The sequence below is a fragment of the Desmodus rotundus genome, chromosome 1 (assembly GCF_022682495.2).
Source record: "Desmodus rotundus isolate HL8 chromosome 1, HLdesRot8A.1, whole genome shotgun sequence".
NCBI classification, from domain to species: Eukaryota; Metazoa; Chordata; class Mammalia; order Chiroptera; family Phyllostomidae; genus Desmodus; species Desmodus rotundus.
Genome location: NC_071387.1, coordinates 150,694,959 through 150,709,074, shown reverse-complemented (window position 1 = coordinate 150,709,074; position 14,116 = coordinate 150,694,959). Strand labels below are relative to the sequence as shown.

Genomic DNA, 14,116 nt, shown 5'->3' with positions numbered 1-14,116 from the left:
TGCTGTTCTCCAAGGCCAGGCCCTGAACTGGGACTAATAAAACTGACAGGGCATTTTTATACCCACACCAACTCCGATACTTTCTCAATAGTGCCAAAGGCTTGCTCCTCACCTTAAAACCCTCCTGTGGCTCTCGGGAGCATCCTGGCACAATCAGGCACAACTGCAATGCCCTATTTTTCTGAATTTCCTCAACACTTATCCCTGTGGGGAAACCTTTTCATGAGAATATGACCTTTGGTTAACTCTCAATTTCCCTGGCAATCTGACTCGATAATGTGCCAACTATATTGCTAAGCGACATAGAGTAAAAATGACCCCGATTGGTAAATTCCATCTGGACTGGGAGAAATAGAATTGCCCGACAGGAACCATCTTTGGGTTTTCCTGAGTGGAAAGATTCTAATACCTGGGCAAGTCCCTGGAAACTATGTCTATAGAATAGTTACAAGACATACTGGCTCCTGTGAGGATGGGGCCTTTATACCCAAGTGGCTTCCACTCCTTCTCAATGTGGATCCTGTCTCTTTCTCTCTGCACTGTGTTACCTGGAGAGCCAAGGAAGATAACCCCCAGGTGGCTGTGGGGCTGCTGCCTCGACTGCAGGAAGGGATAGCTGATGTTGCATTGGGCACCTGACGCTGTCCTGCTGTTGAGGTGTTTCCTGCCCTCTGTCCTCCTGTACAGGTGTCAGTGTGGCCTTGGAGAGCCTTGTGAGTTTGATGTTTAATTAAACTTAACAGTCAGAATTGCATGGAACGTTGTTTTATGGGATAACAAAAAGTTTTCAAAATACAAAGACAAGCCCAACTTACCTTAACAATTGACCTTAACAAGGATTATATTATTCTTTGGGAAAATATTATTCTTTGATATGCTGTTACATGCCCTATACAGCCAAAAGGGGTGACACAGTGGCTGTCTGTAAATTTACTTCCAGGAAGATGTTATTTGTAGTTTTAAAATCGTTTTATCAATTGGAGACGATTGTGAGACTTTGGGATTTGCAAATGTCTCCACTATCTAAAATAGATGGGTCCCCTCAGGGCAATCATCACCTATTACAGTTATGCCCAATTTCTTATGTACTCCCTTCCAGCAGGAGATTCTACTCTCTCCCATTCTGATACTGGTTTCCGAAACAAATTAACCAGAAGCATCCAGACTAGCATCAACCAGCGGCCTATATTCTCCCCTCTTGATGCCTAAAGGTCCCCACTAGTAGCTACAGATCAGACACTGTGTCTTCTGACAAAATTATGAGGAAAAGTCAGTCTCAGACCTTGGTGCAAAAGGCTATTGAGGTGTTAAGAAAAAACTCACGGGTGCAGTTTCCAAATGTAAATCAACATTACCACCTTGAGTAAATACCTGATAGACTGCACTAGGGGACTTAAAAATTGGAATTTCTAGAATTATTTTGGTCCAAAGACAGATGATTTCGAGAAAGCTGCCTGTTAACCCAGTATCGGCATAAAACGAAATGGACTTTGTGAAAGTTAACACATCTAATTGTAGGTATTTGTTTCAAGGCATTGCTGGTATTACGTTAACGGTTCATTGTATGATAAGTCACGACAAACCCCTTCAGTCCTTCACCCTCTCTCTCCAACCCCAAACTTAGAAGACTAAATTGGTGCTACTTAGAATGAATGCCCTCTGCTAAAATAATCTTAATCAATGGGCCTATATCCTTACATAAGTTTTGTTGTATCAAAGAATCGCGCCAAACATATGAACCTATTCTTAACTGCTATGCTGTGCCAGTTGACCTTTCAGAAAGTATAAAAAGGGTAGTATTGTATATGTCTCATGATCTGATTTCAGGGAACACGAACTAGATTCCTGAGGATATTTCTTCCTTTGGGCACAATACATCCCACACCAGGAAAACATGCTTGTAAAACTTCCTTTATGCTTCTACAAGTGAGGAACATATCCTTTAAGGAGTCTAAATATGGCAAACCATGGATGCAAGCTAAATAACCTCAGGTGAATTTAAGGACGATGCCTAATAAATGAACTCAGATCCACTTTTAAAACGAGTTAAGCTTAAAACCATCCTTTGTTAACGGAGATGTTGAATTAAATTATACTTATCCTAAATCAAGTTCATCTACAAATAATCAAATCATATTTCAAAAAACCCACCACTGGCAAAGTCTATGCAGATTCGTAGGGCAATACGATGCATGCTGATGGCCTTATCTATAAACTGCTGAGAACGGCGTCAGATATACATAGTGCCTTTCCTGGGTCCCTTTGCTTTTCATGGCAATGTAGCGATTTGCAAAGGTTCAATAAAAATTGGTCCTTTGTCCTATCTAAATATAATTAAGCAAAGCAAGTGTGTCACCGTAAGAGTATAAGAAATAGTATATAAAAGTAAATATCATTTTATTAGGCGTGAAATGATTGCATTTCATATGTGAAAACATCACCTTCAGAGTCTCTTTGGGAAACTGGTGTAGTACCTCCTCTAAGGCTTAAGAAGGTCCAGATTCACATTTGGTGAAGAATGGCAACCCCGGGCCAGCCCTGGGAGTTTTGAAAGTAGGAACACCTCCGCGTGTGCAGTGCTACAGAGAGCCTGGGGAAGAGCCACTGCACCCTCTGCTTCTGGATCAGAACAAATAAAGTGTAAAGACCAGTATAAAAAGCTTTCTAGGACCATAGTTCAGGCTTGGAGCCTTTCACAAAATCTCCAGTTAAAGGGTCATCCTCAGGTTTTAGAAATTGATGGTTCTAACTTAAAGTGCAACAAGGGAATCTTCATGCATCGATGAGTGATGTCTTTTGCATCTATGAAAATAATACAGGAAAAACAGAACAGAATATTGGTATTCTGCAGAAGCTTATATATATAAGATCATAGGCCATAGGAAATAGCTATCATTAAAACTGAGTCACTATGATTTTTAAAAAATTTTTCCCAATGATAGGAGGCTGCTGAAAGGAATTACATTAACATGTACATAAATAGTTGTGTCTGTACAGGGTAAAACAAACCTACACTCGATTCTACCATCTGTAAGAAATGCCCAAAACGATTGACTAGCAACACCTCCAATTCACTTTCTCAACGCAAAAACGCAACACAAAGTAGCTGTCAAAAGTCTCTCAAACCTGCTCAGAAACCAACTTTTCTCTGATGATGTAAGCTTCATTCTCCTTCTGAGAGAAAAAAAAAACCAGGAACATTCATAATGCTTAATTTTCTGATCAACTTTAATAGAATTAAAGTTTATTTTTTTAGGAAGCACCAGTATGTACTATGTCTCAGAACCGGGACCCTGTGAGAGTGAAATGGAGCTCTAGTAAAAATTATGCCAGTCAACAGGATAAAAAAAAAAGACAACTGCCCCCAGGCAAACCAGGACATATGGCCATCCTACCATAAAGGAAATCTGCAAGGGCCAAAGCCAAAGGGACCCTGCACACCAAACAGTGAGTGAATGTGTTGAGGTGGCAGCTGCCCTTAGGTCCACTCCTGTTTGGAGGAGAGGAAATACACGTAAACTCCAAATAGCGTGCCTGACGCATACGAAGCGCTAGAAACATTGCTGTGCCTTACCCACTCGGAGAATAACGCTCTAAAAGCTTTCCTAAATTACATTCCAATGACAAAATTGCTGGCAGGGCTCCTTACTTGAAATGGGCTTTGTTTACACTTAGAATACTGAATATATTTCAGTTTTATCAAGTGGATTCCTTTTTGGAAAAAATGCTTTTCAATTCATATTCTCAGATCCGGCTATATTCTAATTTCTCAATTACTGAGGTTTCATTAACCAGGAGAAAAGTGAAGCCTGGCAGTGGATAGCCTTCTAAAATTCTCAATATTTTCCCAGCCCCCAGATTTCTATAGTTCTTAACCAGCTTGAAAATATTGTTCTCAGAACACTTGGAAACTTTTCTTTAGCATTTGACACATCGAAATCACAAAGTGGACATTAGGAGTTTCAGAGTGGGCTGACTGAGATACTCTAATTCTACTCAATGCAGGGGTTCTAACATTGTTATTAGCAGCATCACAATGAACTCGTTCACATGGATCACTTTTTTGATGATTTAAATTTGTTCTGAGCGTGTGAAGAGAAGCAACTGTCCTCTGTAGTGGGTTGACATGGGTTTTCCTAAAGATATGTTCAAGCTCTAAACCCCAGTACCTATGAATGACCTTATTTAACATAGGGTTTTTGTAGATGTAATTGAGAGCCTTGGGATGAGACCACCCTGGATTTAGGGTGGGCCTACATCCAATGACTGATGTCCTTCTGAGAGAAAGGAGAGAAAGATTTGAGATGGAAACAGAGGGAGTGCCGTGCGGAGCTGGATCAGAGCGATGCTGCCACAGCCAACAAATGCCTAGGGCTGCCAGGAGTGCAAGGGGCAAGGAGGGGCTCTTCCCAATGGCCTTTACAGGGAGTGTTTCCTGCCCCACCTTGATTGTTTTTGACTCCTGCGCTCCAAAGCGATGAAATAATAAATTTCTGTTGTTTCAAGCCACCAAGTTTATCGTTATTTGTTAAGGCAGCCCTAGGAAATGAAAACATCTTCCAAGACACAACTTTCAAGAAATCAAATTGTAGAGAATTGCTATCACTAAACATAGCTACACAGATTGCTCATATTTTTCTAGCAATACCAAAAATCATATCAAGACATTATATTCAACATGTGATAAGTGATAATACAGTCCTGAAAGGCCCAAACCAATTAAAATACAAGTGGCATTTTTCTGATACTAACTACACATGACAATTATAATAGGGCTGCCAAACAAAACAAGGAATTCAGTTAGAAGGAGAATGTGCTGTTTATCTGAAATTCAAATTTAATTAGGCATCCTGTATTTTTATTTGCTAAATCTAGAACCCTACAATTTCAGCACAGAAACTGCAGATCTCAAAGTCACACAGCTAATATAATGTTGAACTTGGCTTTGAAATTACGTGGTCAGACTCCCCAAGATCATTTGCTTTCTAGTCCATCAAGCTGACATAATAAAACTCGGGAAATGGCAGTACCATTCCAAGAAGCCATCTGGTTATTGTTCTGCAAAACAGGTTATAAAAATGGAAGAACAATGGACAGTTTTAACTGCTGAGCCCAGCTCAGTGCCTATTACATATGAAGGAAGATGCTGGAGATGCAAAGTTCAAGCAACAGTCTAGCAAAAAACTAAATGAGTTTTTCTCTTCCACTATTCTGTGCAAGGGTAATATGAGACATAAGGGTCATAGGACTTTAGTTTTGTTGAGCAATAGGTGAGGGTATTATTGTAATGAATGTAAAGAGTATAATATTTTATAATTATAATGTAATACAAATATTTTTTTCTTACATTCATCTTCTTCCAAAATCCACATGACTCCTAGGCACCATCAGCCTTAAAATCTCAATAGTTTTTTTGAACTGCCTCATTCAATTGATCTCAGGTGCTACTGGATGCTCTCCTGAACCTTCTCTCACAGTTTCCTTTCCTTCTCCATTTCCACATCCGTAATTATGGTTCGGATCCTCAAAACTATACTCCTACATAACTGCAGTACTTCCCAACTGGTTTTATCACTTCAGTCCATCTATCTCCATCTAATTATCCTATATGCATATAATTACATATATATAAATTCACAAACCTAAAGTGCTCCAATATTATCCACATAATCATATGCTTAACACATTTGTTATTCACAGGTGGATCTAAGATAAATTTTAATCAATCTCAAACTTAACTCATGTTGTTGCCTCTGTTTAAATTTCTCTTCTCGTATTCACCCAATAAAAACGTCACGAATCCAGGCAAGTAAGTAAAATAGTGAAGCTGAATTGAAATTTGCATTTTAAACACTGTGATGTTCTCACTTCCACAAAGTAGTACTTTTCTTAAGACCCCGGCTCTCTCATTCTACCTTAACACAATTCCTATTTTTAGCAGAGACATCTATAGAGAACAATTTGCTCCTTTAAGAGAGAGAGTGGTGCATGCATAGTGCCATCCAGACCTAAAATTGGGGAACATGATCGAGCCTGCCCTGTCCAAAGGGCAGCTGCTAGTCAGTTCAGACAATTGCCATCATGTCTTGCCAGAGTTTGCGTGGTGTTTTCTCAAGATTACATTGACCGTACACATTATCACCAGGAACCTGTAGACATGTTATGCCTGTCTCAGTAGCTCATATCAGCAGGTCCATGGTGCCCATCTGCCTCATTACTGCTGGTTAACTTCAACCACTTGGTAAAGGTGGTGTTTTCCAAGTTTCTCCACTGTAAATTACTGTTTTCCTCTTTGTAGCTCATATGTGCATTTTGTGGGAAAACACTTTGAAATAATGAAAATATCCTGTTTTTATCATAATTTTGCACCTACAAGTTTAGCATCAGTTGATGATTCTTGCCTGCAACAACTGTTACTCTGTTGTTTGCTAAGGGATAGTTCTCTCTTTCTATTTTTCCTTTTACATTTATTCATTGCAATTCTACTAGAAGGAAAAGCTGTGCCTTCTCTCCCATTTATTTATTTGTTTATTTACTAGTAATAAGTCAAAGATACTTATACTATCCTATGGCTTATAATCTATTATTGCTCTTATTTATTTTGTTGCTGAACTTGTTCTGGCTGCAGTCATTAGATGCTCCTTTAAGTTGTCTCCTATGTCATTTTGACATTCTACCATTAAGTTTTGGAGACTTCCTTACTTTCTGGCACTGAAGAATGTTCCAGGCTCATCTTGTACTTTCATTGCTCTAGGTATTCAATCAACCATTTCTCCAGGGCCCCAGGAGCCCTTCCTTTTCTTGGGGAAGTTGTATTTAGAAACCGAGATCTGGGCCCGAGGTGTGTTGATTACTACTTTATCATTATACCTTTTGGGATTGTTTCTAGGGTCTCTCAGCAGACAGACCTAGAAAACACACACATACACACACTCCCACACACCTCTATCCATTTTAATTTTTATATATCAATCTATTAATTCATACTAGTACCTGTTAAACAACACAAATTTCATCCCAGCTTTCCTCTATGGTGTATTGTAACTTCTTTCTCCAACAGTAGAAAGCCTGGCACTCATCGGCCATGCATTTACTTATTTGCTCATTCGTAGTGTACACAATCAGTAGTTTCAGAACTGACACCCATGCCCTAAAGTACATTATTTATCTATAGTCATTTTGTGTTGAGTTTTATAGTGTTTAATCCAAATACTATTTTATATAATCACTTAGATTATTTTATTCCCTATCCCCTGAGGTGTGGTTATAGTTACATTCCATTTGGTGTTCCTCTCACATTCTAGTTCATTTAATTTATTCATTCATTCATTCATTCATTCATTCAGTGCTGAAATATTGCCACGATTAAAGAGTTAGAACTATATAAGAAGATTTACTCAGAGATAAGTCACTTCCTCATTTTACCCCATTCCATCCCCTATTCCTGACACGTGTACTTACCTATATTATGTTAGTAATCTCATTAGTTTCTGGAGTTTACCTCTGATATATCTTTTTGAACAAATGAGCAGATAATTTGTAATTTCTTATACTCCCTTCTTTCTTACATGAAACATTCCATATTGTCAATACTCTTTTGCACTTTACCTTCTCATTTAATTATATATCTTGTAACTCTTTCCATATCAATTACTAGAGATTTTCCCTATTCCTTGCTGTATAGCTGCATGGTACTCCATCATGCCGGTGTACCGGCTTTATTCTGTCACCTGTCCTACTGATGGGCAGTTCCTAATCACAAACCGCACTGTGAGAAACCACTGGGCGCGCATGCATTTACTGCTGCGGGGGGGGCACACTCAGTATGGAGTTTGATCCCCTGATGTCTGGCTTATGTAATGGAATTAAGAGAACTCTTAAAAACGGAAAGTAGTTCTATAAATATAGCAAAATAAAACTATGTTACTAGCATTATTTTCTTTTTCTGATCTAACTATAACTTGGTTTGAGACAAGTGGTTCAATTCAATAAATACTTGTCCTCAGTTACTAAATCCGATGTTTAATTTTCAAAAATTTTCCCATGTGTTTAAATTCTATATTCTAATCACACATTCACTTATTCAGAATGTTCTGATATTGACTAGTTTTTACTTAAAAACTAAATCCATTATTTGTATAGTTACTAGTCTAAAAACACTATTTAATATGTCATTGTCTCTACTTTATTCTTGTAGGGACAGGAGATAAAAATTCCAAACTAGAGTTCTAAATTGGTTCCTTCCACTCCCTAAAATGGGTGTCAAAAGACTGGAGGAGATAAACCAGATTATGTAATGCCAGGAACACTCTCCACGTTCTCTGACAGTGAGTTAAAGGCTTAGGGACTCTCCTCCTTTCTGTAGGAGAGGTTACACCTCCTCTCTCGTAGGTGGAGTTACACCTCCTCCTCCAAGTTCAGCTTCCTTTGGGAACGTGGGCCCTCAGAGACCTCAGTTCTCTGCATGCTGAGTAGCTGATATTTTGAAATGTACAAATGATTCTACACGGTCTATTTAGGGTCTGTCTCTGGTCCGGCCTTTAACCTGGATTCAAGGAGTCCTCAGAGTAGCCCAGGCTAGTTCATCAGATTTTCTTGGGATATGGAATCCAGGACCTAGGGAATATTTGCTTTGTCTTTTCCTTTGTTATGGCCTACAAAAACCTGTTTAATCTACCTGTCAGATCCAACAAAGCTTCAGAAAATCACTTGCTGGGAATCTCCCAAGTCCTGGTTTCTGCAATTTTATCCGATTCAACTGGGCAAATCCATTCAGAAAAAAAAAATGTCAGGTCTGCCAAAAGGTGACTTCTGATAAGGCTTCAAATCCGTGTCTCACCTACTGAACCGGTTGTACACTAATTGTGTATAATGCAGAGTCTAGCTCGTCAGCAGATTTGCAGGGACCTTACTGTCTGGGTCAGGACCAGTTCAAAGTGTTTGAACTTGCACCGCAACCTCTTCCTCCACAGTCACAGGAGTCAGATCATGTTTCAAACCACATCACTGAACCTTCTAAAAATTATACTACTATAGTTAATTTTTAAAATTTAAAAAACCATAAAAAACCCAGTTTTTTCAGAAACACACAGAATAAGCTTCCAAGTGGTGTTCTTATGGCCTTACCTCCTCGGTCTCGGGCAGCTAAACTTTGACCCCTTCTTAATGTAATATCCAGTTGGTACATTCCGGGATCAGCCAAAGGGACATCTGCATTACTGGTTCCAGAAGTATTTATTTTCTGGGAAATGAGAAATATATAAAATATTATCTTTGTTCTATTTCCTCCAATGGGGGCCATATATAGTTTAACTCAAACTATAAGAAGTATTCAATAAAATAAACCAATTTGTGAATTCATGTATCATAATCACCCAATTCTCTGAAGGTTTGAAAGTCATGAAATTCATTAAACTCAATAAAAACATGGCAGTAGTGGGAATTCGTGTTTTAATTCAAATTAGAAGTAACAAATGGAATATGAAAAACACTATCCATGGAAAGCCCCATAATTCAGCTGAGAAGGACCAACACAGGAATAGTTTCTGAGGTAAAAATGCAATCACTGATGAACAGAAAATAAAGGTATCCAAGAGCAGTTGGTTGCCATATAACTGAGCTGAAAATTAAAATGATTTATTCAGGTGACTTTGTTAACTCCTTTAGGCAAAAGGGCTCAAACTGGTGAATAACACCCTTCTATCTCAGCCCCAACATAAAATACAACATAATTATACAGAAATAAATTGAACAGCATTTTGAGTTTTTGCAAGTAAATAATATAAATATAAAGGCAATATATAATGCTGCTTTCTGTGGAATAAAAGTATATAAGCTATTTCTAGAATTAAATATCTTTGCAAGGCTACCTCTATAGAATATCTTTAGCAACAATATACTGTTTATTTAATAGGCATTGAGTTACAAACCCACTTGAAGATGAATAACTATATTCAAATAACACAATAGAAACATACAGTTAAAATTACATAGGTCATAGTTCATACTTTCTGCCACTTTGATACAGCAGGAAAATTTACTTTTTTCACATGTTTGAGATTATTTTAAATTATTATAATTTTTTTCCAATTCAAAAATCAATGGTCTTTTGTTTTGGAATAGTATGCACAGATAAGATAAATATTAGACACCAGTCTGGCTCTTTCAGTTCCAAAGTTTACATGAAATACAACTATAAAGCATCATTTTGTTGGAGGTTTCAAGACCACGTTAAGAACCTTTCCTATAGGAGCAATTATCATTTAAAATAAGGAACAGCACAACTTTGATTGATAACCCAAACTCATCATTTCTCCTGTGGTAATAGTAAAAAAGAATTCTCTTCTTCTCATGACATCCCTGTTGCTGTGACTGACAGCACCATCCCCCAGTCATGCAGGCTGGGAATTGGTGAGCTAGCTTTGATTTCTTCACTTCCCTCTCCACCACATTCAAATAGTTACCAAATTCCATCCACTCCATTTCCATATTACATCCCCAGTTGTCTTTGTCTTTTACTTATCGTTACTACTAATTTGGATCTGGCCTTCAAACAACCAGGGAGCAAAAGCTACAATGATTGCCTCACTCTTCCCGCAAACATCTAATTGATCCACCTCCTTGGAGTTACTGGGTATACCATCCCACACTTTTATTCGTATTCTTGTACAAACAAATACACATACACTTAGGTTTATTTTTTGTGGTTGAGTTTTCAGTTTTTGTTTGTTGCTAACAAAGATGGTATTATATTTTGTCTATCATTTCATAGCTTATTTAACTTCAGTCATGGGCACTTTTCTAACAACACATAGATTTGTCTAGTTCCCTTTTACATACATCATTTTCCGGTGTGGGAACACCGGAATTTCTTTAACTATCTCCCCACTGCTGAATATATGAGTTGGTTTCAGTAGTTGCCATTGCATGGACTTGTGCTTTTAATTCTCTTAAGACATACATTTTTCCCCCAAAGGTTTAAATACTTCATGCTCCTGTTGAAAGGTACAAGAGTGCCTATTTCCCATATCCCATATCTTAGCCAATGTAAGTTGTTACTAATTTTCTAGTTTGATGGGCAAAAAACTTTTCATATACATTTCTTGAACTATGGTAAGTTGTCTTGAAACTAGTGTAAAGAGCAAGAGAGTAGCAGCTGTTCACGGGGCCACCCAGCAGATGCATGGTGGAGACAGAGAGAGCAACCAAGGTCTTCTAAACCACTTTTCAAAGAACCATTTGTAAGCAGGTCTAATTAATACACAAATTTAAATTCAAATTCAGCAAACATTTGTTCAGCTACAAGTATGCTCCAAGCCTTTCATTAGGTTCTTTTATATACATTATTTCAAAATAAAACCATCAATAAATATTAAATGTAGATAGATTTACTTCTTTTTCAAAAAATATAGAATAAAATCTATAGGAAGGGAGGAGTTTCTTTAGTGTTTTGATAGGTATCTTAAAAGTTTGAACGTTCAGATATTTATATTTTTATAGCTTTCATTGTTCTGTTCACTGCTTCTTAAAGTCTTGAGTGAATAATTCATACAATACCTGGTTTAATATTATTACATTTACTGGGTGGCATTGGTTCATAAAATGATATAGGTTTCAGGTGTACAATTCTATCACATATCATCTATATACCGCATTGCGTGTTCCCCACCCAAGTCAAGTCTCCTTCCATCACCATATATTTGGCCCCCTGTACCATTTTCTACCTCCCCACTTTATGGGCTAGTTAAGGAATTTTCCAAAGTAATTTTAACTATAGTAGATTTTTCACTTTTGCTGTTTTAGAATTTAACACTTTGTTAAAGGATTACTTCACTGGACTTCATAAATTGGCTTTTTAAAGACTGAGTAATACTCCATTTTCTGTGTGTATATGTAGGTGTGTATTACATTTTATTTGTCCATTCATCTGATGACAGCCATTTGGATTGTTCCCATATCTTGGCTGTTGTGAATAATGCTGTAATGAATAGCAATGCAGATCTCTCTCCAAGGAACTGATTTAATTTCCTTTGGATATACAAGGTCTGTCCAGAAGGTATCCAGCCATGTAATACAGAAAAGAGACATTTATTGAAGAATACACAAGATACAAGAAACATTGTACATAGACACCTCAGTCCCCTTCAAAGTAGGCACCTTAGGACCTCACACAGTTCTTCCAATTGCCGTCAGCTGCCTTGTCGTATTTTCCTGAATCTCCTCGATGGTCTGAAATCTTGTCCTTTTCAAAGGTGATTTTAGTTAAAGCCAGAAGTCAAAGGGCACCAAATCTGACCTGTAGGAGGGCCTGGGTGAGTTGATGTTTCACCAAAAAACTCTGCATGAGACAGGCTATATGAGCAGGTACGTTGTTGTGATGAAGCTGCCAATCACCAGGTGCCCCATAGCTGCGGCCTTCTGAACTATGAATAGTTTCCATTGAGGAATGTTCAAGCTTAACTCAAAATTTGACGCAAATTCACTGCTCTACTCACTCATTTTGAATGTGATGGCCACACAGTACACATGCTCACTCAGTGGTGCCTACTACCATCACTGACGAGTATAGTGAAGTCATCATTGTTCACCCATGAGCATTCCAGTCCACTCTCCTTGGCTTCCAGGTTACATTGATGTCATGCAAACTGTTCTCATTACATTAACAATGGCTGGACTTTTTCCAGACAGACCCTGTATGCTGCCTTCACCGTCGTGTTCTCCATTCGTCCTATCCACTCTTCAAGGGCCATTTCATCAGCACTTTATACCCTTTTGTCCATTATCACATTCTATCACAAATATCACATTTGCCATGTTAGATTGCAAACTTTTAAAATCAAGGAACAGAATATTTAAGGATCAACTAAGCACAAACTGTGATAGAGGCTATGAAGAGGGAAATATGTCTTTAAGGAAACATGATCTAGCAGAGTAGACATATATATGGGAATCTATAACAAAGTTGGCTACTCCATGGGCAGTTTGTTCTTTTTTCTTCTGTGCCCAACTATGGCATCTAATGTGGTTTAGCACCTTCTCTCATGAGGAACCTTAGTATAACCTTAGAATCTTTCTCAATACAGTGCTCTAGGCTGCCATTGCCAATTGATCAAAATTGGCACTAAAAATTACACTGTCCACTCAAAAACTATAAAGACAGACTGTGCTATAATGGAGTTATGTACACAGGAGAGCAGGAAAGGCCAACAATTATGGGAGAAGATTCTGAGGAGTCCTCATAGAGATGACAACAAAGAAGGGTGTGAGTATATGAACACTGATAAGAAAGAATGGGAATATTTGCATGAGCCCAATGGTAAGCAGTCCCCAGAGGGTGCATCATGTGCATGTGTGAGAGCTGTGGTGGAAAGGATGGCTGCTGCACCTTGATGCCAGGCTGAGGAGGGTTCAACCCACGGGCAACAGGAAACCATCACAGGCTTTGAAGGGAGAAGCCATACAACCAGGCCTCATTTAACAAACATTTATTGCCCATCTTTCATCTTTCCTGGTCTGGACTAAGTGCTTAGACTACAGAGGTGAACAAAACTGGGCCTTTTCTCTTTGTAGGATGGAAGAGAAGAGAGAAATACTGTGGATATAGAACTTATTTAAAAGGTTTTATAACAGTGCAGTTTGAATCATAAGGGCTTCATCTGGTCAGTGGTAATGGAAATAAAAGATGAATTTGAGAGATATTAAGGGACTCAATCAGCTGCATCTGTCAACTGACAAGATGTGGGAGATTTGGGAAATGGATGGATGAGTCACTCAGAAGTGTGAGCTGAGCTCCTGGGTGGATGGTAATGTTAGCAGTAGAAAGCAGAAATGAGTGCAAAAGCAAGTTCCCAGCCACCACTGTGTCCAGTTCCAAGGATATCTCCAACTCTGTAAAACATGAAAGTATAGAACTTAAATAGATCTAGAGAGACACCTCTCCCCAGGTTCATCGAAATGGTTCCAAGAAGAAAACTGGTAGACCAATTATGGAAGGATATTAGAAATATAATTTTTAAAATTATAAAGTACCTTTTTATAAACATTTATTTAGTTATCAAATGTAAGGACATATTAGGAAAGATGTATCTGAAATGCAAGGCACCCATACAGCTCTCAT

The 14,116-nt window shown here is 38.2% G+C and overlaps 1 protein-coding gene across 15 annotated transcripts in view; it reads right to left on the bottom strand.

Moving 5' to 3' along the window:
- Positions 1-14,116, bottom strand: part of MCTP1 (multiple C2 and transmembrane domain containing 1) — a 458,878-nt gene that overhangs the window by 257,536 nt on the left and 187,226 nt on the right. For all 15 annotated transcript variants that reach the window (XM_053911857.2, XM_053911814.2, XM_053911815.2 and 12 more), the window contains exon 2: positions 9,127-9,241. In XM_053911857.2, the coding sequence (XP_053767832.1) occupies positions 9,127-9,241 (115 nt within the window). The remainder of the gene's footprint in view (positions 1-9,126; positions 9,242-14,116) is intronic.